At 42.4% G+C, this 26,298-nt stretch overlaps 1 protein-coding gene across 3 annotated transcripts in view; it reads right to left on the reverse strand.

The window, feature by feature from the left end:
• Window positions 1–26,298, reverse strand: part of RASSF6 (Ras association domain family member 6) — a 145,033-nt gene that overhangs the window by 73,616 nt on the left and 45,119 nt on the right. For 2 of the 3 annotated variants that reach the window (XM_033961771.1, XM_033961765.1), the window contains one exon: window positions 15,715–15,809. In XM_033961771.1, the coding sequence (XP_033817662.1) occupies window positions 15,715–15,773 (59 nt within the window). In that variant the 5' untranslated portion in view covers window positions 15,774–15,809. Of the gene's footprint in view, window positions 1–343; window positions 370–15,714; window positions 15,810–26,298 lie in introns of those variants that run through there. The other variant, XM_033961805.1, reaches the window with a different exon arrangement.

Consider the following 26,298-nt stretch of genomic DNA (forward strand, 5'->3'; position numbering starts at 1 on the left):
TCCAGCAGGAGACCGCACTGGACCACCGCCACTTAAAAAAAGTACCGGGGGGGCACACGGTGTATTCAGTCCATAAGACGCACCCCCTTTTCCACCTCTTTTAGGGGGTAGGAAAAGTCCATCTTATGGTCTGAAAAATATAGTAAGCAGAGTTGGAAGTAGCATGACTTTACTACCACATTGAGTTGGTTATCAAACTTCAATGCTGAGTCGCAATGGATTCCCAAGCTGAAGATCTCATTCTTGAGTGGAACAAACTTATCTCCTGACATGGGAAGAATAAGCAAGGAATGATTTCTTCTTCATAATCATAATGCTGCACACTTGTCAATACAGTACTCACTCGAAATTCATGGGGGTTCCATTCCAGGAGCACCTGTGAATTTTGAAAAACCGCAAATATTGGACATGGTTTACGAGCAGATCTGAGGTGGGAGAGTGCTGCTGGGGTGGCGGTGGGTACCTATGTAAGTCAAGAGAACTTAAAAACAGTTTGTCTCGTTGAAACTGAAAGAGCAGGCAAGGAATTAATAAATCCGATACCGAGAAACACCAGAGTTAATAAAAAGCTTGCTAGGATAGTGTAAGGGCAGCCCCTTGTATACTCACCTGGATGTGGGGAACTTTTGTTTGTCACTGATCCTTGGAGCTTACAAATTAGGGGTGGCAGCGGGTGCCTATGTAAATCATTTGCGGTATTTTCTGACCGCCTCTTTTGGGAACTAAAGTCATGCTACACCAATCAGGAGCTGCTTTGACACACTATCTGGAGTGTCAAAGCAGCTATTGATTGGTGTAGCATGACTTTAGTTTTCGGAAGAGGCAATCAGAAAATACCACGAATGACAGAGTCCGCGAATCATGGACCTCAAATTCACGGGGGAGTACTGTATTCAGAAATAAATCTTGATCATTTAGCAACTTTGCTAACATATCCAGTTCTTTTGTTGAAGTCTAGCTTGACATTTAATCAGATTTATTAACTGCCTTTTTATGAAACAATTCACCCAAAGCAGTTTACAATGTGTTGAATAGAAATCAGGTAATTTAAAGTGTTTTCTCTATCTGCCCCAGTAGGGCCACCATCTAAATGTGGTGCTTGGGGCAATGGTGGATTAAGTTACTTGCCCAGAGTTACAAGGAGCAGGTTGGGATTAAACTTACAACCTCAGGGTGCTGGGGCAGCAGCTCTAACCACTAGGACATTTCTCTCCCATTATCGAATGTCAACAGCAAACAAATGACATTTGCAATCGCAGCTATCCAACAATCTGGCCAGAGGAATCAGTTATAAATTAAAAAGTAAATGGGAAAGTAGCAGCTCCTGTGGGACACCCCTACTCAAAATCAATTTATTTGACCTTTCCTGGTTCCAATGGACAGTCTGGCCCAAATTCTTGATAGTGCACCATAAGTTAGGCAGGGGTAGGTGTTCTACTGCCGCCTAACTTAATTGGTTTTAATTGGCTTAATCACTTCATCAATTGGTTGCGCCGATTAAAAAACAATGAAACCGTGATTTTTTTAAAAATGGAGGCACCTAAAGCCGCCGATATCCCACCCAAAGAAGCGCCTTATGACATCTAATGGCACTGTAAGCATGGTTAACGTCAGAAGTGGCATTAGGCATTGTAAAGTGCCTCCATGGACATGACATTGCTCAGGTCATTTTAAACACATCACTGGTAAAGCCCCACTTGGAATACTGTGAGGCCGTATCTTGCTAAGGATGTGAGAATACTTGAAACGGTCCAGAGGAAGACAACAAAAATGATATTGGAATTGCGCTGAGAGATGTGTGAGAAGAGGCATGAATACCTGAATATGTATACCCTAGAGCAGGGGTGTCCAATGTCGGTCCTCGAGGGCCGCAATCCAGTCGGGTTTTCAAGATTTCCCCAATGAATATGGATGAGATCTATTTGCATGCACTGCTTTCAATGCATATTCATTGGGGAAATCCTGAAAACCCGACTGGATTGCGGCCCTCGAGGACCGACATTGGACACCCCTGCCCTAGAGGAAAGAAGGGATAGAGGAGATATGATACAGATGTTTAAATAGTTGAATCTATTCCAGAGATGAAGAAGTGGTACTCCAAGATTATATCATTTGGGAGAGGGTGGAGCCGTTAAGACAAAACCCGCAAATAACTGAAGTCGCGAGTGCCAAAGTCACGAATATGGAGAGAAAAGTAGTAAAATTTTCTGATAGCTCTACATTTAGTTTTACAAACTGAAGCGCAACTTTTACGCCATTTGTGTTTGAAATGACACAACAGGCACCTCAGCATCTAAAACCCCAATGAAACCAATTTTTACTGACTGAACTGTTTGCGTTCTTAATGGTTGCTCTGAATACTGCTAGCAAGTATCTATTGCCACTGCGATTAAACAATAATGTCCATATTTTGAAATATTTGACAGTGGCCTCGAATGGTTTGTTATATTATCACACTTAGTTTTATTTTATTCTTTTTCCCATCGCAAAATATAACTCCCTAGGACAATGAAAGCCAGTAGAGCTGCCTGATGGTCTAGTGAGATTCATTAGGCTAGGCCCACCTAGTCTAATGAATCTCCCCCTCCACCCCCCCCAACCTAGCCATGTGGGCCAGGACCCCCTAGACCCCTCCCCTTACCTTTTATCCAAAGAGTGGCAGGAGGGATGCCTACTCCTTCCTGCCTCAGAGCCCACGCTAAGCATGATTCTATAATGGACGCCTAACTTTTACAGAATTGTGCTTAGCACACTAGTCAGCACCAAATATTTAGGCGACATAGTAGAATCAGGCCCTTATTGTTGTTTCTTTGTAGTTTAACATATTTCTCACTCATTCCTCAATAGATCAGCAGAGTCTCTTTCAATAGACCAGCAGAGTCTCTTGGACTCAAGCCCTACGATAATTTATTCTCCTAATTTTGACCCTGCAGTGAATTCTTCACCCTGCCCTGGAGGTTTAGCCAGACCTGCCATTTTGGATAAGCTCAGAGTTAACTTGGGTGGACCATTCCCATCCCTACCCCAAATATAAGTGGAAGGCCATTTTCAATAGGACGTCCAAGTCCAAATTTGGACATTTCCTGCAAGATGTCCAAAGTTGGAGATGGAGAAACGTCCATTTTTGAACAGGATGTCCACTTTTTTTTTTTTAATTGCCTACTTGGCAGGGGCGCTGTATAGCACAGCATGTGAGAGGCCATGTTTCAGAAGAGCTTCCATTGATTTGATTTTGATTTGATTTCTTATATACCGCTATACCGTGAGGTTCAAAGCAGTTTACAATGAAGATAGATTAAAGATACATTAAAATAAAATAAATAAAAATGGTATGTTGGATTTCCCTAGCTGTCCCGAAGGCCTACTTTTTTTTTTTTCATGCATCGATCCTACCAGTATTACTCGAGCAGATTTTTTCTACACTTGCTCATATAGTGTATTAATTGACTATGTCGAAAATGCAGCATATTGAAACAGCGTTTGCAGCTGGCCAATCTACTAAATGATCGAAACAAGATCTGCCTTCTCCTCAAAAGGCGTCGGCTACAAGGACTCTATTAATCTAACTTTGGCGTCAGCAATGAATGAAGAGTTTGCTGAGATAAAGGAGATGCTTCAGACTACTCACGTAGCTATTAAGGACTTGCAAGCTGGGGAGAACTCTCAATCGGAGCAATTGTCCGTGCTTTTTGAAAAGATTGAGAGCCTGGATTCCGGCAGGGTTGCACTTGAGGCAAAATCAAAAACTTATGACGCGCATGCAAAAACACGTGTGAAACTACAACAGGACTATGAAAATTGTCTACTTGGACATCTTGTTCGCCAAAACATCTAGACTGTCAGGACAACTTTATTTGCCATTTTGACCATTTTGCCCAAATCAGCACCATTTAGACATAGGAAGGGCCAGCATTATAATGGACTGGCTACATAGACGTGCCAATGGGACACTGCTGTGCACATCGCAAATATGGTGCCAGATATAAATATCACCATATACCCCTTAAAATTCATGCCGAGCTCTCCAAAACTCCCTTGAAACCTAGACGCAATTGGAATCAGAGGAGAGGTAGTAAACTGATTTCGAGGTTTCCTTATATCACGCACCTACCAAGTCCATTTTAATTACGATCTCTCTGATACATGGAGCAATCCATCTGGCGTGCCACAGGGATCACCATTATCCCCACTGTTCTTCAATGTTTACATGTCCTCATTGGGTGCGCAATTGTCCCAGCTAGGGATAAAACTATTTAGCTATGCTGATGACTTCACGATAATTATCCCATTTACTACCTCCGTCTTAGAAGCCACCCCCAAAGCAACAGAAGTACTAAATCGGATGGAGTAATGGATGACTGAATTCAGACTAAAGCTAAATTCAGAGAAAACAAAATTCTTTATAGCATCGCCACACCCACTTGACACTAAAGCATCATTGTGCATCAATAACTTTAGTTATCCCATTCAACCAACCATGAAGATATTGGGAGTAACACTGGACCAGAGCCTGACCATGAAAGACCAGGTAGACTCCCTGATTAGAAAGATCTTTCTCACCCTCTGGAAGCTTCAGTCCATCAGAGCTTACTTCGATGTCTCATCATTTAGAATTCTGGTACAATCCCTCATACTAAGTCAACTCGATTATTGTAACATCGCCTACATGGCACTCTCCCAGAAGAACATGCGGCGATTGCAACTGGTACAAAACGCAGCGGTTAGGTTACTTTGTGGACTGAAGAAGTTTGATCACGTGACACCTTCCTATCGACTTCTGCACAGGCTGCCAATGGAGGCACGTGTGAAATTCAAGTTTGGTTGTTTTTGTTTCAAGGCACTTTACGGCTTAGCCACTAAATATATAACAGACTTTTTCTCCTTCACAACCAACAGATTCAGGAGAACCTCACATCCGAATTTTGTTTCTCCACCGGTAAATTTAAAAGTCATCATCTATTCTCACATCAAGCAGCATTATGGGGTAAAGACCTGGAACAATTGCTCGTGCCTACCACTTATAGTGAATTCAGGAAACGCCTAAAAACAAATCTGTTCCTGAAGTACTTAGGTACCTGACCTACACAATCTTAGTCCTCAACAATTGATCTTTAGAACTGTTATTCACTAACTCTGAGCTTTGTTTATTCCACTCAATCTGTAATACCTTTTAATCATTGTAAACCGAATAGAACTTCACGGTCCTGCGGTATATAAACTGTTATTATTATTATCCCCATAGCCCTTATGTCTGCAGGTAGCACCTACTATATATAGCAGTATAGTAGGGTTTTGGTGTGTTCATACTTTCCACCATAAATATTGTGGTTAGAGTGGCTAATGGTTCTGGCTCCTCCTCTCTTATGGTTCATTAGCCCACCCACCTGGCTACTTGACACCTGTGTGGAATTCTACTAGGCTTTCCAATACCAGGTGGTGTTCTTCTAGACACAGGTATGTACTGTTTCATTAAGATATTTGGCGGGGGAGGGAGGGGTCATTTGAGCTTAATGCATTCAGTGATCATCTGGTCAGTTTGGGTACCTGTTGGCACTTAGACGTTCTAACCTAGACCTGTTTTAGAAGTGTCTAAATTCCATCCAGGACATTTTGGGAAATGTTCGATTATCGCCACAAGACATTCAAGTCTAAGCCAGCACACACAAAAACACACCCAAAACACACCTTTTAACACGCCCATTTATAACTTGGATGTCCTGGAGGGTGAACATTCCACAAGACATCTAAAATATTTGTTTTGAAAATTGGTACATGGACATTTTGCTGAGAAAAACATCCAAGTGCCAATTTAGATGTTTTTTGGGACGTTTTTATGTTTTGAAAATGCCCCTAATAGTGTTTTTCAAACTTCCCCTCTGCCCCTGCATCAATCTCATCTCTTCCTCTTTCTTTCCTTCCATCCCCTCTACCCCTATTCACATCATTATCTTTCTTCTAGACTGGCATTTGCTTCTTCCCATGCCTTCAGACCAGCATTTGCCTGTCTCTCTCTGAACCCCCCTGCCTCCTCCCTGGTCTACCTCAGAGTCATCCCTGGTGGCAATTCCTATAGGCAACCTGGGCCAGCCCTGCAGGTTTCCTTCTACTTCATCCCACCCTCAATGTTGTCACTTCCTCTTTGTTCACTAGTGGGGACATAATAGAGGGAAGCCTTCTGGGGTGGTACAGGTTGCCTATAGAAATCGCCGTGAATGATGGTTCCCAGGTAGATGGCAGGAGGGGTGTTCAGAGAGAGACAGGAAAATATCAGTCCATGAGCAGAAAGCAGGTAAAATGGAGAATGAGGCTCTACCACTGAGGCACTTTGGGGGCCTCATGAGCTACTAGACTGAGTGGGCCTGAAGCAAGAATGGCCTCTGCCCACCCAAGCCCACCTGTAGTTAGGTCACTGCCTTGCTCTAGGTCTGCTTGTGAAAACAACTCCCCTGCTTGGGTCTGACCCCCAGCATATTTCTCCCAAACCTGGATCCATTTCTTGAATCCAGATTCCAGTCTTGATGGTAGTTCTTTCACCTCAGCCTGGATCCTTTTCCTGGCCTAGGTCTTATTCCTGCAATGGCTCTTGCAGTTCCTCTGCCTAGATGATGCTTTACCAGCAAAGGGCTGGACTGCTAACTGGTATAAATCCTCATGCCTAAAACTGAGTGCAGATCTCAGCGCTATTCTATAAACGGTGTCTAAATTTGAGTGCTGTTTGTAGAATAGCACTTAGCATTCACTTTTTTTTTTGGGGGGGGGGGGAGTGCCCAATTTATAGAATCTAGTCCTACATGCTAATAGAATCCTTCAACCTTGGTCGCACATGTAGAACATGGACAGACTCTCACCTGATACAAAATAGAGGACCACAAAAACCATGCAGACAGAATATGAAATGGAGACCACCCATCTGTCCAAGAAAGCCAGACTCTATAAACAGTAGCAGCCACAGAGAACCCTTTTAAACTTTGGGAGGATAGTTAAGTTTCTGTGCCAGTAAGACTGCTTTAACAAGTCTTACTGGCACGGAAACCTTTTGAGCATCAGGGCCTTAGTGACTGAGTGGCAGAGTGTACAGGGGAAGGGGAATATGCATTACAAGGAGCTAATTAGTATTCTAATGAGCTCTCCTTGTGGTACACAAAGGGAACACCCCTCCTTTTACCATGAAAATTTTCTGGAAGCTTCAGCTGTTGTGCGTGTGCTCTCGATTAACCAATGCTGCGCATTCAAGGCCCTGGTAATCTATATATATAAAATCGGAGGTATGTATGTGTGTATGTATGTATGTGCCGCGATCACGCAAAAACGGCTTGACCGATTTGAACGAAACTTGGTATGCAGATCCCTCACTACCTGGGGTGATATGTTCTGGGGGTCTTGCGGCCCACCTGCACACGTGGGCGGAGCTACAAACAGAACATCAGATTTCACCCATTCATGTCAATGGAAAAATTGTAAAAAGCTGCCATTCTCACAGTAATTCAAAACCGGCTTGACCGCTTTGAACGAAACTTGGTATGCCGATCCCTCACTACCTGAGGTGATATGTTCTGGGGGTCTCGCGGCCCACCTGCACACATGGGCGGAGCTACAAACAGAAAATCAGATTTCACCCATTCATGTCAATGGAAAAATTGTAAAAAGCTGCCATTCTCACAGTAATTCCCACTACCTGGGGTGATATGTTCTGGGGGTCTCGCGGCCCACCTGCACACGTGGGCGGAGCTACAAACAGAACATCAGATTTCACCCATTCATGTCAATGGAAAAAATGTAAAAAGCTGCCATTCTCACAGTAATTCAAAAACGGCTTGACCGATTTGAACGAAACTTGGTATGCTGATCCCTCAATACCTGGGGTGATATGTTCTGGGGGTCTCACGGCCCACCTGCACACGTGGGTGGAGCTACAAACATAAAATCAGATTTCACCCATTCATGTCAATGGTAAAAATGTAAAAAGCTGCCATTCTCACAGTAATTCCAACTACCTGGGGTGATATGTTCTGGGGGTCTCGCAGCCCACCTGCACACATGGGCGGAGCTACAAACAGAACATCAGATTTCACCCATTCATGTCAATGGTAAAATTGTAAAAAGCTGCCATTCTCACAGTACTTCAAATACGGCTTGACCGAATTGAACGAAACTTGGTATGCAGATCCCTCACTACCTGGGGTGATATGTTCTGGGGGTCTCGCGGCCCACCTGCACACGTGGGTGGAGCTACAAACAGAAAATGAGATTTCACCCATTCATGTCAATGGAAAGGATGTAAAAAGCTGCCATTCTCACAGTAATTCCAACTATAAAACACTTTCTATGACACTATAACCACTAGGGACATCGTTTCTATTCTACCACGGACACCATACATATAGAGTTTGTATGTTCTAACTGTGTTTGTAACTGTTTCCTTCATGCACCCCAGTTCATAATGTTATTACATTACATGAGTACTCACATATGCTGAACTAGGAACACAGGTTCCATTCTGAACCGGGAAAAAACTGCATGGAGTTTCTTTTCAACCTGAGTTTCCACATATTGAGTTGTTTAAATCAATACTGAAACTTTTGGATGCCACTTATTCCAACATATCTTCCTTTTCAGTTTAAGAGATTGCAAATTCCAGTGAGACTTGCATTCTCTATCACAATCAACAAATCACAGGGACAGACTATTACATACTGTGGAGTGGATTTAAGATCCCCCTGTTTTTCCCATGGACAACTCTATGTTGCTTGCTCAAGGGTGGGTTCACCCAATAATTTATATGTTCTTGCTCCTGGAGGTGAAACTAAAAATGTTGTTTATAATCAAGTTTTGTGTTAGTTGTATTGTATTCATTTTGTCAAATATTTCACATTATAATTTGAATATTGTACTTTTTATAAAGCTGTTAAAAAATAATTTCATTCACCACTATAAAGTATCTTTATTTGAATCCATTTACAGTGTTATTGCTATAATTAAATACCCATGCAACGCCGGGGCATCAGCTAGTAGCACATAAAATAATTTACGCCACCACTCCAGCCTACATAGAATCCAAGCTAACCCTGTACACCCCCACCTGCTCCCCCCACCTGCTCGGAAATGGAGAAATGCCTATGCATCCCCCCAGGAAGGTCTCTCATGTCAGAAACCGCCTGTAAACGCTCCTACAGCCACTTGATCCCCCAACTCTGAAACCAACTCCCCCCACAAATCAGATTACATAACTCATTGATGACCTTCTGGAAAGCGGTAAAGACCCTCCTCTTCAACTAAAATTACAACTGCGATCTACCCCTTAAACTCCCCCTTCCTTCCCCCTTCCCTCCTCCTTCCTGAACCTCTACTTAAATTACTGTTTAGTCCATTCTTAACCTGTACTTAAATTGCTGTATAATCCTTGTACTTGAACTACTGTATAATCGCTGTACTGCCAAATATACTCCACTGTGAATGCTTGCTTGTAGACCATTCTGAGCTACCAGGAGAACAGGATAAAAATTGAAATAAATAACTAAACAAACACATGCACCCTTCCGAAAATAACAACAAAAGAAAAGACTGCAGCTGCTGTTCGCCCCTTCTGCCCAGCTGACGGGCTACGGAGCCACTATCAACCAAGCACTGGCAGAAGGGAGAAAAGGAGGCTGTCAATTTAACTCATTCAGGGCCTCCCCTGCTGGCTCCGGAGCCCCAGCTGATCGGGGCTTTCCTTGCTGGCTCCGGAGCCCCAGCTGATCAAGGCTTCCCTTGATGGCTCTGGAGCCACGATCAACTGATCAGAGCTTCCCCTGCCAGCTCTTGTTAGAAAGATTAGGCATGAAAAGGAAGGTCCTTGCGTGGTTTTCATTTTATTTATTGGATCACTCAGTTTAAATTTTGAGTAAAAGTGAGATTTCTGCATTGATGAAAGTGAAGCGGGGTGTTCCATAGGGCTGCCCTATCCACTTTTCTTTTTAATGTGTATATGGCGTCCATAGGGGACATTTTTGAAAGACTGAGCGTACAGTATCAGCTATATGCCGACGTTCTACAATTCTTTTTCCTGGTATGTGAATGGGGAGAGGACTTTATAAAAAGAATAAATGAATGTATGAAGGGAGTCGATGAATAGATGAGCAACAATAAGTTCTTGCTAAATGTGGCTAAAACACAAATTACGTTGATAGGGAAACAAGAAGAACAGGCTTGGCCCAAGGAAGTGAAGATTTTGTTGTTACTATAAAGAAAGAAATGCGTTTGCTAAGACTTATTTTAGATTCCACACTGACTATGAGTGGTGCAATTATCTTTTTCTAAATTACGGTGTCAGGTCAAAAGCGCGCCGGGACAAAGGCGCGCCCAGACAATTGAGCGCAGCGCGGGGGTGCGCGCCACAGAAAATTACTGTTTTTAGGGCTCCAAAGGGGGGACGTGGGGGGGGGAACTTTACTTAATAGAGATTGCGCCACGTTGTGAGGGTGTTGTGGGGAGTTTGGGGGGTTGTAACCCCCCACATTTTACTTAAAACTTCACTTTTTTCCCTGTTTTTAGGGAAAAAGTTAAGTTTACAGTAAAATGTGGATGGCTACAACCCCCCAAACCCCCCCTAACGCCGGCGCGATCTCTATTAAGTAAACTGGGGGGGCTCCCCAACAAAAACCCCCGTCGGATACCCTAAAAACTGTAATTTTCTGCGGCGCGCGCCTCCATCTTGCGCTCAGTTGTCGGCGCGCGCCTTTGTCTTTCACTGGGTTGTCTATGAACCCTAAATTACATTTGTTGAGAAGATTGAAACCATGGGTCTCTCAATTTTGCAGAGTCTTGCAAAATGTAAAGTTAAAAGCGTTACAGTTAATTCAAAATGCAGCAGTCCAGGTTTTAGTAGGTGGCAACCATTCAATGCACATAACACCAATTTTGAAGCAATTGCATTGGCTGCCAGTGAAATGTAGAGTACAATATAAGGTTTTAATGATAATTCACCAGATTGTATATGGGCAAACAGAATATACCCCCCCCCCCCCAGGCAGCATTAGAAGTATATATGCCAAAAAGATCATTAAGGTCAGAGACAGCAATTAAATTGTTGGTGGATTCAGTATATTATGTGTCAACAAGTCAGGCATCTTTCTCGATGGGAGGAGCCAGATTGTGGAATGTACTACCAGGACAAGTATGTTTGTGTAAGTCTGGGGAACAATTTTGAAACTGCTCAGGACTCATTTATTTGTGAAGGAGTTTTGTTGCTGAACTAGGTCATCTATGGCCAAGAAATGTGGAGAAACTGAAAGAACTGCTCAGAATTTATCAAGGTGGGAGGGATGAATCGTTGTTCTGTTGATGAGTTCTATATAAGAAGATATATGTTACTTGTTGATGTGAATTGTTATTGTTCTCTGTCCTATGAATAAGCTGTATATGTATTACTGCAATCCACCTAGATGTTAGGCAGGAGAGAAATTTTAACATAAAATAAAAATAATTAAAAAAAATGTGACCTTTCTTATTTCTCATTGTCCACTATTATTTTGTCTGTGTCCCTAAATGATCTAACATCTCTTCTCTGTGTATGTGCCCCAATCCCTATACCTTCCCTAATGGTCAGCATCTGTGACCTGTCCTCTTTGTCCCCCTTCCCCTGTGTTTTGCATCACCTCTCTTTGTCCGTGTCCCTTCTTATGTCCAGCTTCTTCCCCTCTCTATCCCCTTTTGCATCCCTAACTGAGGGTCAGCATCTTTCTCTGTCTCTCTCTCTCCCAGCCTCTCCTTGCAGTCCAGCATCTCTCTATTGTCCCTCTTGTCATCTTTGTGTCCTGCATCCCACCCCCACCATATTTCTTGTCTCTCTCCTTCCCTTAGTGGCTCCAGCTTATCTGCCCTTGTCTTCCCTTCAATATCTCTCTTCTTTCCTCGCCTCACAACATAATAGATGAAAGCAGATAAAGACCTGTACGGTCCATCCAGCCTATCCAACAAGATAAGGTGTGATACGATACTACATATGCATACTTGATTTTGATTTGTTCTTGCCATTTTTAGGGCAGACTGTAGATGTCTGCCTATCTCTAACCTTGTTCTCCAACTACTGAAGTAGCTACTGAAGCTCCATTACTCTCTTCCATACAACCCCCCCATCCCATCTAGCACCTCTCTCCCTTCTGCCACCATGTAATCATGTATCTATGTTTACTTTCCCCCACCAGCGAATAAGGCATCTTCTTCCTCCTCCCCTCCATGATATAGAATCCTTTCTCTCCTCCCTTTCCCCATCGGTCCTCCAACCTTCCAAATACTAAAGGCACTACCAGTGATTGAAATGGAGCCCCACCAGTTGGCTCCAGAAGCTCTCTATCTAGCACTCCTGCCTAAGCGGGAACAGGAAGTGTGGAGGTGCGATGCACTAGAGAGAAAGCTTCTGGAGCCAGTCAGTAGAACTCTACCTCAGCCACTGGCACTGCCTTCAATGTACTGGAAGGCTGGAGAACCAAAGGTTTGAGCAATACTGGACTGCAGGGCAGGAGGATTGAGAAAAGGTGCTAGTTCACACCAGGGGAAGAGGAAGATATGCCTGACCTCAGAGGGAGGCTAGGTAGAAAATGCCATAGTATATGGCTGGTAAAACTGGGGTGGCAAAGGAGTGGTAAGTCACTTTTTGGGGTGGCACTTGCCAAACTGTGCCATCCCATAGCTACACTTATGCCTAAAAATACAGAAGCATAGAAACACGATGGCAGATAAAGGCCAAATGGAACGTCCAGTCTGCCCATCTCCAGCATCTACTGTCTCCTCCTCTCCCTAAGAGATCCCATGTTTGTTTGAATTCAGACCACCTATACCAGGAGACTATACCAGGAGACCACCTATACCAGGAGACTATTCTATGCATCTATCACCTTTTCTGCAATAAAGTATTTCCTTAGATTACTCCTGAGCCTATCACCTCTTAACTTCATCCCATGCCCTTTCATTCTGGAGCTCCGGTCAAATGAAACTCTTCTCATGCTTTTATGCCACGTAGTTATTTAAACATCGCTATCATATCTCCCCTCTCCTGCTTTTCCTCCAAAGTATACATACTGAGATCTTTAAGTCTGTCCCTGTATGCCTTATAACGAAGTCCACTGACCATTTTAGTAGCCTTCCTCTGGAATGACTCCATCCTGTTTATATCTTTTTGAAGGTGTGATCTCCAGAATTGCACACAATATTCTAAATGAAGTCTCACCAGAGTCTTATACAAGGACATCAATACCTCCTTTTTCTACTGGCCATATCTCTCCCTATGCATCCTAGCATCCATTTAGCTTTTGCCGTCACCTTTTCAACCTGTTTGGCCACCTTAAGGTCATCACAGACTATCATAACCAAGTCCCATGCCTCTGGAAGGTATGCGGGTGTAACTGATATGCAGTGCCATATCCACATACCTAACCAAGCAAAGTTTGGACAGCCTTTCATATAGTCCAAGTTGCCCAGTGAAGCTGGTGGGCACAGGCACTGAATATTACCAGTGCATGCATATCTCAAGTTTCAAGTTTATTAAAATTTGTTAACCCGCTTATCACATTTCTAAGCGGTGTACATATCTAAATTTTATAAAATCTGAGATATACATTTAGAATTAAAAAACAATATACTACGATGATATTATAGCATCATACTTACAAATTGAAACATAAGGTTAGTGGGGAGATATACAATAATGTATAGGAGAGTGAAACGAAAAAGGGTAAGTACAATGGGCGAGGGAATCCTATTTGTGCCGGTCAAAGTTGTGTAAGGAGTGAGATTATAAATCATATGTGTCTCTAAATAAGAAAGTTTTCTGGTTAGATTTATAATGGTCGAATGATGATTCTTCCCTTAGGTGGATTGGCATGGAATTCCATAATTCTGGAGCGGTTACTGAGAAGATAGAGGAACAGGTGGTGTCGTATATACAGTAATTTGTAACATTGAGGGGATTGCTAGAAGATTTTGATTATATGATCAGAGAGATTGAAAGGGGGCATAAGGAATAAGAACCTTATCTAGAAATTTGGTGGTATGATTGAATTGGATTTTAAATGCTAGGAGCAAAATTTTATGATATCCTGTGGGAGATAGGTAGCCAGTATGCATTGATCAAAAGAGATATCAAGTGGTCATACTTTTCAGCTTTTGTTATCAATTTGATTGCTGTATTTTGTATAATTTGTAAATGTCTAAATTATTTTTTGTGTTATTCCTTTATAGAGCAAGTTACAGTAGTCTAATTTTGAGATTACCACTGAGTGTATTAGGGTGTTTAATGATGATGGTTCTAGGAGGTTTATGAGAGAGCGAATCATATGTAAACTGTAGAAGCATTTTTGTACTACAGTATAATCTCATTATAACGGACTTCAAGGGACCTGGAAAAACGGTCCGTTATATCCAAACTTTATTTAGGTCAACTTGAAACAATGTTCAATCAATGAACAACAGTCACTGCACAACCATATCAGCAACATCAAGAACAAAACTCAGCAAAACATTGGTATGGCACGAAATGATTGCATAACCAGAACACTAAAAGATGTTCTAAAGCATTATGTCATACTGCACTGGAAAGAAAAATACTCTGTCATTTTCTTCTGGGCTGCATTTTGATACTATATCACTGGCATGCCAAGCGCCTTGTAGGCAGAGCCTGCATGTCCGTTATAGCTGAAGAAAACTACAGCTAAAAGCGGCTCTGGGGACCAAATTGGTTGTCCGTTATATGCAAGCCCGCTATATGTGATAATTTTCGGTATGTTTATAATGGTGCACGGCCAGGACCAGCGGATCTTGTCCACTATAGGCAAGGTTCCGTTATAAGCGAGTCCATTATAACGAGATTATACTGTATTGAACTGATTTGTTGATGGTAAGTTAATTTATTGTCAAATATGATGCCAAGCAGTTTCATGGAAGTTACAATTTGAAGTGGGATAGATTGGAGACAGATGGGGGGTAGTTAATGTTTGGCCTTCCTTATAAGAGATGAGCACTGATTTTGTTAAGTGCTAATTTGTTATCATTTCGCCAATCACTGATGTTTGCTAGCTTTTTGTTGATTTCGAAGATGTCATTTGAATTTTCGGGGTCAATGGGATGGATAAGTTTAAAGTCGTCTGTATAAGCATACACTGTGAACCCTATTGATTGTCCTAGTGTCAGGAGGGGAGCCAGAAAGATATTAAATAAGAAAGGTGAGAGTAGGGATCCTTGAGGTATGCCGTACTCATTATTAAAGGAACTGGAGGAAATCTTGGCCATTTTAACTTTCGAAGAGCAGTAGGAGAAGTAGTATGAAAACCATTCAAATGCTAAATCAGTGACCTCCTGTCTCCACCCCGCCCTTGCCTCCTGAATGCCCAGACAGAATGCCAGGACAGATAGGAAGAAATACTTGAGTACCTCAATGTAAACTGCTTAGGTTATAAGCAGTGTATAAATACTAAAAATAAATAAATTGCCTAGTTAAGTGATATTGAATATCGACAGATGGCCAACTGAGTACAATTTAACTGGGCAGGAGGTTCTCCTGCCTGGTTAAATCATTTTATATTGACCTCATGGTTTTTATCTGCTCTCACCATTCTCTAGATGAGCATTTCATGTTTTTGCTTGTGCTAGTACCTAGAATTTCCTAATCTAATTGGCAATGGCTGCAAAAATGAATGAAGAATCCGGTATTAAACATCCAGAAGTAAAGCTAGTGGTTACCTGCTAATGTGCTTCCTTTCACAGATGAAGTCTGGGGGAGGATGTTCATAGGAATTCATGTTTACTTTTTTCAAGTATTCAAGTTAGACAGAATACTGCAGAAAACAAACACAAGTGTTAATTTATTTGAAGGCAAGGGGCTGTGGATATATATATATATAATTTTTTTTTTTTTTTAACCAAACAACCCAGAAATAAACAAACCAAATAAAAAGTCAGGGTAGTGATACTGCCGTGGTAAATGCACTGACGCATATTCAATTCCTGTGGGCTTCGGTGGGTTTACTGCGGCAGCATCGCTACCGCAGCTTTGTAAAAGGGACCCACAGACTTGCTTTAGTAGCCTCTGTCAGACTCAGGGCTGGTGAAGGAGTATTAGGCATCCTAGGTGAGCCTTCAGCCTTCTATCTTCCCTCCTTAATTAACTGTCAGGCTCTTGGGCCCCATGAAGAATTTGATAATAAAGAATCATGATCACCCCAACACCAACCCTACCAAAAAAGATCCTCTAAAATGCAAAATGTGGGTATTGCACTTTTAAATGTTAAACTTAGCTTTGCATATACTGTATACATATAATAAGGGTAATTGTATAGCAGATTACCTAAGGGAGAGCCCTAAAACACACCTATTTTATAAAGTCAACAAAGACACTTTTGTGTCATTATAAAATAGGCTCCCAGAACCTCCCCTGTAGAATGTAAATGTTGATGCACACATTTGCATGTTTAATTCTACATATTTGCTTGCATATTTTTGTTCTTATTGACTGGAAATCTATATTGTTTGCATAAAATCCAATGCAATCTTTTACCCACTCAGTCATGTCTGGTTTTGCAGCCAGTACAATTTTGCAGCATCTAGTTCAAATATGACCAACTACTTTGGTCTTTACACATTTGGCATTTACTATCATTACTGACATTTCCTCTGTCATTGTTTGACTGCCCATCACTATTGCGTTTATGACATTTGTACAGGAAGGGGTAAAACGCAGACCTTACGGACCTTGCGGATCTAAACCCGCACATCTTTAAAAATCTGAGGTCTATGCCACTTTTAGTCTCAGCATAGGTTATGTCTCTGACAGACCTCTATGACACTTTAGCGCTGATCGATCCTAATGTTTTTTCCTCCCTATGCCGAGACTAAAAGTGGCAAAATTTTTGCCCTGAGGTCTGTGCCATTTTTAGTCTCGGCATAGGAAGGGAAAAGCATTAGGATCCATCAGAGATAAATTGTCATAGAGGTCTTTTTTAAAAAATATTCTTTATTCATTTTCAAACTTAAATAAGTGTGATAAAATGTCCAACAAATTAACAATATCTATATCACTTAATAATCATCAATGGTAACAGTGATAAATACTTAACTCCCACCCTTCCCCCCTTACCTATCAAATAATCAATACTTATACAATACATAACTATAAATTCCCTCCCCCCCCTTCCCTCACAATTGAACTTGTAAATTTAAGGGAAAAGAAAATTTCATCTAATCAGTACAATACTTTGTTAATGGCTCCCAAACATCTTGAAATTTCTTGAAACTACCCTGCTGTATTGCCAGAAATCTCTCCATTTTATATATATGACATAACGAATTCCACCAAAAATAATAATTTAATCTACTCCAGTTTTTCCAATTATACGTAATTTGTTGAATGGCAACACCAGTCATTATGGGTAATAATTTGTTATTGTTTGTAGAAATCTGACTTTTTGCTCTCATTGCCATACTAAATAGCACAGTATCATATGATAATGCCACTGGGTTATCTAATAAACAATTAATTTGGTCCCAAATTGATTTCCAGAAATTCATAATAAATGGACAATAGAATAATAAATGATCTAAAGTCCCTGCTTCGAGATGACAGTGCCAACATCTATTAGACTTAGAGCTATCCAATTTTTGTAACCGAACAGGGGTCCATAATGCTCTATGTAACAGAAAAAAACATGTTTGTCTCATAGATGCTGACATTGTACATCTCATCCTCCAAGACCAAATTCGTGGCATTTGGTCTCGGCATAGGAAGGGAAAAGCATTAGGATCCATCAGAGATAAATTGTCATAGAGGTCTGTCAGAGCCATAACCTATGCCGAGACTAAGGGCTCCTTTTACGAAGCCACGTTAGCGGTTTAATGCGCATAATAGCACGTGCTAAACTGCTGGCTGCGCTAGACGCTAATGCCAGCATTGAGCATAGCGCGAGTTTAGCGCACACTAAAAAACTGCGTGCCCTAAAACCACTAATGCGGCTTCGTAAAAGGAGCCTACAAGTGGCATGGACCTCAGATTTTTAAGGATGTGCAGGGTTAGATCCGTGAGGACCACATTTTACCCCTTCCCCTATCCCTTATGCTTATTTCTTGGATACCAAAAAAACAATTCTTCTGTCTCGCTGTTTAATAATCATTTTTAAACCATTGCCAGGGTCTGCTGCTGTCTGATTTTCCTTCTACATATTTCAGAAAATGCCTATGGAATGGTTTGGTTTTCAAATCTCATTTTGAGTTGTTGCTTATTACATTAGAGAATGACATGGGGACAAACTTTTCCTCGGCCACACGGGAACTCATTTTTCCGTTCCATCCCATGAGTTCTTTTCCTGTCCCATTCCTGCAAGCTTTTTCTCAGATACTATAGTCTGATCTAGTAAGACGATTCTTAAGTTCTTAGTGGTTAATGCTACGTTTGCTGGTAAACTATCTCATCCTGAAACCCTAAAAGAATCTTGAATTTAGCATCAATCTACCTCAGCCCTAATGTTTCAAATCATCATTATATCATAAATATTAGAAATTTTATAAATATTTTCGGTTTTTTTGTAATTCTTTATTCATTTTCAAATCAAATACAAAAGTGCAAAGAATATACAATCCATTAATACAATAATCAGCACTTACATCCAAACAAATAATGATACAAAGTACATTCCCCACCCCCACCCCACCCTCCCTCCTACCCTCCCTAGATGTGTGTAAAGATCAATTAGGAATTAAAGGCTTATTTGATCGATCAGTTTTAATGGACCCCAAGTTGCTTTAAATTTTATATTATGTCCTGATTGTTCAGAATTCATTCTTTCATATCTATAATATTGACATAGAGTTTCCCACCAAAAGTTAAAGTTCAATCTATCCCAGTTCTTCCAATTTCTTGTTATTAGCTGCATAGCTACCCCTGTCATAAGAAGTCTGTTCTTGCTTGCATCAATTGGACTCTTAGGTTGCAATAAAGTCTCAAATAAAACAATGGCATGACAGTGGAATAGAAGCCTTAAATATCCTGTTAATTTTACCCCATATTGATTTCCAGAAGTTGAGTATCAAGGGACAATAAAACAACAAGTGATCCAGTGTCTCTACTTCAAGATGACAGTGTCAGCATCTATTAGACTTTGAACTATCCAACTTTTGTTTTAATGATGTAATTATTAACTTTCCCCTCCCCCTTCACCCTCAAGCTCATGTTCGTATCAGTAAATTGTCCATTTAATGTTCACATTTCCCCTCCCCCTATAATAATTTATTTTAACCTTTCATTTTTAGCATTGTAAACCAGCCAGGTGCAAGTCGATAGTCGGTATATTAAAATTAATTAAACTTGAAACTTCTATGTAACAGAAAAAAACAAGTTTGTCTCATAGAGGCTGAATATCTCATTCTCCAAGTCCAAAACCATGGCCATTTAGCAGAAATATGCTGCTTTGTTTCAATGCTCCAAATATCTTTTAGGCTTGTTTTTGGTTTTTTAGTCAAATATTCAGATATTAATTTGCACCACTTGGAGACCTAGTGCCCTTGTAAATCTGTCAAACATAGGCCCAGCAAGATATACTGATTTTTTAAGTTACGCCAATCAAGGAACCCTTTCTGAATGGCCCGTTTCAACTGCACAAAAGATAAGTGCTTTCATTCCTCTAGCTCCTTATGCACTTTATATTTATTAAAATTGATATTAAAAATATTTAAAAACACTTACAGCACAGGTCACTTTACCAAGACCAATGATGAATTTACCACCCCAGTAAGGGCATGAAAAATTATTTAAGTAATGCCTTGGGTATTTGAGGTCTGGTAATCTAATATAATAAAAGCCTAAGCCGCGCATGCACACTCTGACCTGCGTGCTCACGTTTTTCGTGCGCTGTAGGTCCCCGCAGGTAAGAGTGCGCATGCGTGCTTCCACGCATCTCTCTCTCCCAAGGCAGATGTTGGCTTCAGGCGGTGCGGAGGCTGTCTGCTGCAGCAGCTATCGGCGTCTGCAGGCCGCGGCGGCTGCAGACCGCGGCGGCTGTCGGCGCCTGCAGGCCGCCACGGCTGTCGGCGGAGGGCAGACGCGAGGTAAGGGTTGCTGCTGGACAGGGGAAGAGACGGGGGTAAAAAAAGGAAGGGAGGCCTACTGCTGGATGGGGGAGCAGGAAAGAGGTGTTGCTGGACAAGGGAGACATTAAAAAAAAGGGAGAAGGGCTGCTGCTGGATAAGGGGAGCAGTGAAGGGGTGGTGGTGGACACAGGGAAGGTAAAAGGAAGGGAGAATGGGTGGACAGCCGAGGAAAAAGAAAGACAGAAATACAGAAGAAGAGAGAGAGAGAAATAAATAAATAATGTAACGGGCTATAAGACTAGTTCAATATAAACTTTATATGAATTTGTGCTCTGGTTCATATTATCTGTTTCAACTGCAACCATTTATAACCTTGAGATATTGAAATGCCAAATGATTGTTGCCATTGTAATAAATTTACTATTTTTCCATTCTGAATTACATCATCTAAAGTCCGTATGTCTGCCTGCAACCAATGTTTCCAGAGGATTTTAGACTCGCCGATTTGTATGTTGGAGTTTAACCATAGGGATTGACACGTGGATTGTTGTATTGGAGTACGATGATTGAGCGCATTATTCAGTGTCATTAATTTTCTGGTTTGCCAGTATCCAGGATTTACAAAAGATTTGGGCAAGATTTGGGAGGAAAAGTCCACGGTCTGCTATTGAGACAGACATGGGGGAAGCCGCTGTTTACCCTGGATTAATAGCATGGAATGCTGCTTCTATTTGGGTTTTTGCCAGATACTAGTGACCTGAATTGGCCACTGTAGAAGTAGGATACTGGGATAGATGGGCCATTAGTCTGACCTAGTATAGCTATTCTTTTGTTCTAAGGCATGTAGTGGAGTGGAAGAGTAGCCTAATGTTTAGAGCAGCTTCTTGTGATTCTGGAAAAATCACTTACCCTTCTTTTTGCACCCAAGGTGCAAAAGCTTAGGGGCAGTAAAAAGTGGCCTTAGCGCATGCTTTTTCTATTTTTTTAAATTAATTGTCGTATACCAATAGTCCCATTAGTGCATAGCCTTTAGTGTAAGTAGTAAGGGCTCATGTACTAATCGGTTAACATGCACTAACCAATTAGTCCAGAACATGTCTGCTCTCTACCACCAACCCGCCACAGCGCTAAAAAATAAAATCTATATTTTAGTGCATAGGAAGTGCAAGCCAAAACCAAAATTACCACAGCACACCTGAGTGCACCCTGCAGTAAGTTTAGTTTGGTTTAGTTTAGTTTAGTTTAGTTTAGGAAGAGAGTGTGGCATAAGTCGTGCAACAGAATTTTGAACAGAATGAAAGGGAGAGAAGTAGTTTAGTGGAAGACCTCTGAGAAGCAAGTTGCAGTAATCTCGCAAAAGGTGATAAGTGTGGATGAGGATTTTGGTAGTGTACTCAGAAAGGAAAGGTCAGATTTGGGTGATATTATAAGAGGAAGAAATAGCAGGCTTTAATCCTGAGGTTGCGAGCTGATGAAACAGGGAGGATGAGACTGTTATCCACAGAAATAGAGAATGGAGGAAAAGGAGAGGTGGGTTTAGGTAGAAAGTTAAGAAACTCAGTCTTGGCTATGTTCAGTTTTAAATGGCAATGAGACATCCAGGCAGCAATGTCGGCCAGGCAGGCTGAGACTTGGGCCTGGATTCCTGTAGAAATTTCTGGAACAGAGAGGTAGATCTGGGAGTCATCAGCAAATAGGTGATACTGAAAACCATAGGAGGAGATCAGAGCACCAAGGGAATGAGGATTGATGGAAACAAAAGAGGTCCCTAGACAGAGCTTTGAGGTACACTGACTGATAGTGGGAAAGCAGTAGAGGATCAACTAGAACATACACTACAATTGTGATGGGAGAGATAAGAAAAAGCCCAGAAAATAATAGAGCCCAGGTCAGTGTATCAAGGATCAACAGTACCAAAACCAGTGGATAGACCAAGAAGGATGAGGATAGAACAGAGGCCTTTGGATCTGGCTAGGAACAGGTCATTGGAGAGTTTAGCAAGGGTAATTTCTGTAGAATGTAGAGGGTGAAAGCCTGATTGTAGGGGGGGTCAAGAATAGCTTAAGATGAAAGAAAGTCAAGATAACAGCAATGGAACAGCACTTTCAAGTAGCTTGGTAAAGAAGGAGATGGAGATGGGGCGATAGTTGGAAGGGTCCAGTGAAGGTTTTTTGAGTAGTGTAACTATGGCATGTTTGAAGGCATCAGGAACAGTTGCAGTGGAAAGCATAAGATTGAGGATATGTCAGATAAAAGGGATGACGGTAGTGCTGAGTAGATAGGTAGGAATCGGACCAGAGGAACATGTAGCAAGTTTGGAGAAGGAAAGAAGATATGCAGTGATTTCGGAAAAGAAAGAAAAAGTGGCAGGGTTTGAAGGAAGGTGGACAAAATGGACTGTAGGAAGGAGAGGTGGAGATGGGCTGAGAACTCATAGTAAATCTTGTGAATTTTATCGTGGAAGCCATAGTCTGGGGAGAAAGTGAAGGGGGGAGGGGGTTGGAGGTGAAGGCAACTCGAGTAAAGAGTTCAGAGTGGCAAAATCTAAAAAAAAAAAAAAAAATCCTCTCTCCCAAAAATATAAAGGGGCCCTTCTATTAATCCGTGGTAAAACTTCCAGCTACTGTGGCTTAACACAGGATTTTACTATGCAGTAGCTGCAGATTTAATGAAGAAACTAGTAGGAGCAGTCCCACTACTAGCTTAACATGCTGCGATTTTAGGTGCATTTTATAGAATCATTCCTACTGCCATCTAAGCAGCTTTGAGCATCACTAGGTGCCCTAACTTTTAGACTCACTGTATTTATGCCAGGGTTTTCTTGGCCTAATTACAAGTCTAAATTAGGTACCTACCAGTACCTAAGTCTAAAACAGGTGCCTACATACAAAATACTCCCATGATCTGTCCCCAAAGTGGTAGGCGTCTACCAAGTTAGGCACCTAACATCCAATTAAGTGTAATTTACATCAATTATGAGGTGCTAATTGTTAAGTTTCTGGTCAATGCCTGAGCGCTGATTGGCTCAGGCATTGATAGGAGAGTAAGGCTTGACAGCTCATACCTGCCAGAAAATTTTGCCCCGTCCCCCAACAACCCCCAGCAAGAGGGATGCACACTCTCTCCTGCCATCGGTGATTCCCACCCCCCAACACCTTCCAGGATGCACTATAGCGGCCTTAAGTGCCTGGGCCAATCAGGCCCCTCCCTGGCGCATCCCAGGATGCACCGGTGAAGGGAAGATCCTTCCATTTTGAAGAGGTGAGCCTAATGGCCTAGGGCAGGGGTCGGCAACCTGCGGCTCCAGAGCCGCATGCGGCTCTTTTCCACCTTTGCTGCGGCTCCGGTAGTGTGTCACGCAGGCATGCACCTTACAAGTCCAGCGTCGCGGCGGGAAATAGCCATGCTGAGCAGTGAGCTCAGCACATACACAGATGAAAGCCTTCCTTGCTGATTGGTCCGGCGGCCCTGCCCCGCCGTGCCGCCGGACCAATCAGCAAGCAAGGCTTTCATCTGTGTAGTGCTGAGCTCACTGCTCAGCATGGCTATTTCCCGCTGCGACGCTGGACTTGTAAGGTGCCTGAAAAAGAAATCATCCTGGCCGGGGTCGGTGTCATGCTCCGGAGATCTACAGCCTTCCTATCTCCCTCTCCCTTCTACCTGCTTCCGGCCACATCCCCTGCTCCGCGGCTCTCTTCGGCAACTCAGCAGCAGCGATCGACACAAGCTTCTGACGTCGGGGCCTACCCTCTGCGAGTCCCGCTTGTTTCAACTTCCTTTTTCCACAAAGGCGGGACTCGTAGAGGGAAGGCCTCGATGTCGGCAGCTTGTCTTGATCACTGCTGCTGACGAGTTGCTGAAGAGTGCCGCGGAGCAGGGAGGTGTTGCCAGGTGCAGGTAGAAGGGAGAGGGCCAGATGCAGGACTCGTGGGTGAGGGAGGAGAAGAGAGAGAGAAAGAGAGAGGGGAGGGAAACAAAAGGAAATCTTTCATACTGGGCTGGGCCGGAGTGGAGGGAGGGTGGAAAGATTCTAGCTACAGGGTGCAGTAACAAAGGAAAAGGGGGGAAAGCTGAAAATGGAGATAGTGACACAAAGAAGAGAAAGGGTAAGCAGGACCTACTGAATAAGGATAGAGATACAGAGGGGACATGAAGAGGAGGTGAAATAGAGACATAGAAGTAATGCTGAAAAAGTGTGTTGGGGGGGGGAGATAAAGACATTGAAAGGGCAAATGGTGAACATGGGGTAAAGACAAGGACAGAGACAAATGAAGATTCTGAAAAAGTGGTGAGATAGGGATATAGGTGAGATGGACACAAAGAAGGGTGATGCTGGAAAATAGGTGGAATGGTAATTCTGACAGACACAGAAGGGAAATGCTGGATCAAGGAGAGATGGGGCTCAGGCTGGATGGAATGAGGAGAAATGCCTTGTTGGCCCGGAACTTCCTCTCCTACGTCAGAATTGACATCAGGGAGCGGAATGCTGGTCAGCGCAACACTTCTGCAGGGAAAGCTTGGGACGGCGGTGGCTTGGGGGCTGTTCCCCGATTGCGGTGGCAGCAAACCGAGTGGCTTGGGGGACGGCACAGAGACAGAAAGAAGGGGGAACAGGGAGACAGAAAGAAAAAGTTGGGGGAGAGAATGAGGTCTGGAGGAGAGGAAACATACAGGAGGCTGAAAGAAAGGAAGAAAGATTGGATGCACAGTCAGAAGAAGAAAGTGCAACCAGAGACTCATGAAATCACCAAATAGCAAAGGTAGGAAAAATGATTTTATTTTCAATTTAGTGATCCTGTATATAGCATTAAGATAAGAAACAATATATGCAGTGTTAGATTTGTTTTATAATGGTTTTGCGGCTCCAAGTTTTTTTTTCTTTTCGAAAACGGGTCCAAGTGGCTCTTTATGTCTTAAAGGTTGCAGACCCCTGGCCTAGGGAGTAGGCATCCCTTTGGCTGGCCGCGGACTGAAAGGTATGGGTGTGTTGGGAGATATTGGGGGGTGGGAATCGTTGGCGGCAGGAGGGCTCACAAAAATGTTAAAAGCACTTTAAAAAAATTCTCTGCCAGGCTCAGAAGGTCTGCGCATGCGTTGAGATCGCTATAGAGCAATCCAGGCAGGTGGTTGGGGGTGTGGTTATGATTGTCATTATTTGCATGAGGGCAATTCATGAATCAGCCCCACGGACACAGATCGGATCCGATCCAATCCGTGCCCTTAGTGAATCTAGCCCAAAGAGATGCAATAATCAAAAAGAGGATATACAAAAGCCTGTAAAGTTTGGAAATTAGCAGTTAAAGCATTGTAAATGTGACATTAATTACCTGATTCTGTGTAGGTTGCTCAAAGTTGGGTGCACAATTTTGGATGCAGATCACAGATCCATATAGAAGCTAATTGACTAATTAGGTGATGATAATCAAGTACTGGCATTAACAAGTGCTGTCAGGCCTTAGTAGTTACATGCGAAATTGTAAATCTGCCCTATGCCCATATTCTATAACCTGTGTGCCTACTTTTTCTCACATGCAAGGCCATGGCCAAGGGAGGGACATGGTTGGGTCAAGGGAATTTCCAGGATTTAGGCATTTCTGTGCCCGACAGTAGTTAAGCATAAGCATTTACACCAGCATTGGCAGGTGTAAATGTTTGCGCCTAAAAGTTAGGCGTGAAAATGCATGCTAAGCTAGTATTCTCTAAAGGCCAGTCTTCAAAGACCAACTTTTATAAAATACTTAGGGCTGGATTCTCAAAACTTGCTGGTAAAATCCGGCAAGTCAATGTAATGTCCGTAGTGGGAAAAATTTTTATTTTACGGGCAATTCTCAAAATAATAGCATGCAAATTATATGCACGCTATTTGTGCAGAGAATCACTGGTAAAAAGCTCTTTAATTAAATTCTGACATCGGAGAGGAAGTTCTTCCTCTCCGACATCGGGGGGGAAGGCTTGTGCAGTCGCTGCACGAAAATGATCTGTTAGTGTGGCGGTGGCTTGGAGAAATATACGGCAGCGGCGGCTTGGGGGGGGGGAGCGGGAGAGAGAAAGAAAGAAAGAAAGGGGGGCAGGGAGAGAGAAAGAAAGGATGCACAGTCAGAAGGAAGTGCAACCAGAGACTCATAAAATCATCAGACAACAAAGGTAGGAAAAATGATTTTATTTTCAATTTAGTGATCAAAATGTGTCAGTTTTGAGAATTTATATCTGTTGTCTATATTTTGCACTGTATTTAACGGGTTCCCGGGG

Source organism: Geotrypetes seraphini, chromosome 1 (genome assembly GCF_902459505.1).
Source record: "Geotrypetes seraphini chromosome 1, aGeoSer1.1, whole genome shotgun sequence".
In the NCBI taxonomy this organism is placed as follows: domain Eukaryota; kingdom Metazoa; phylum Chordata; class Amphibia; order Gymnophiona; family Dermophiidae; genus Geotrypetes; species Geotrypetes seraphini.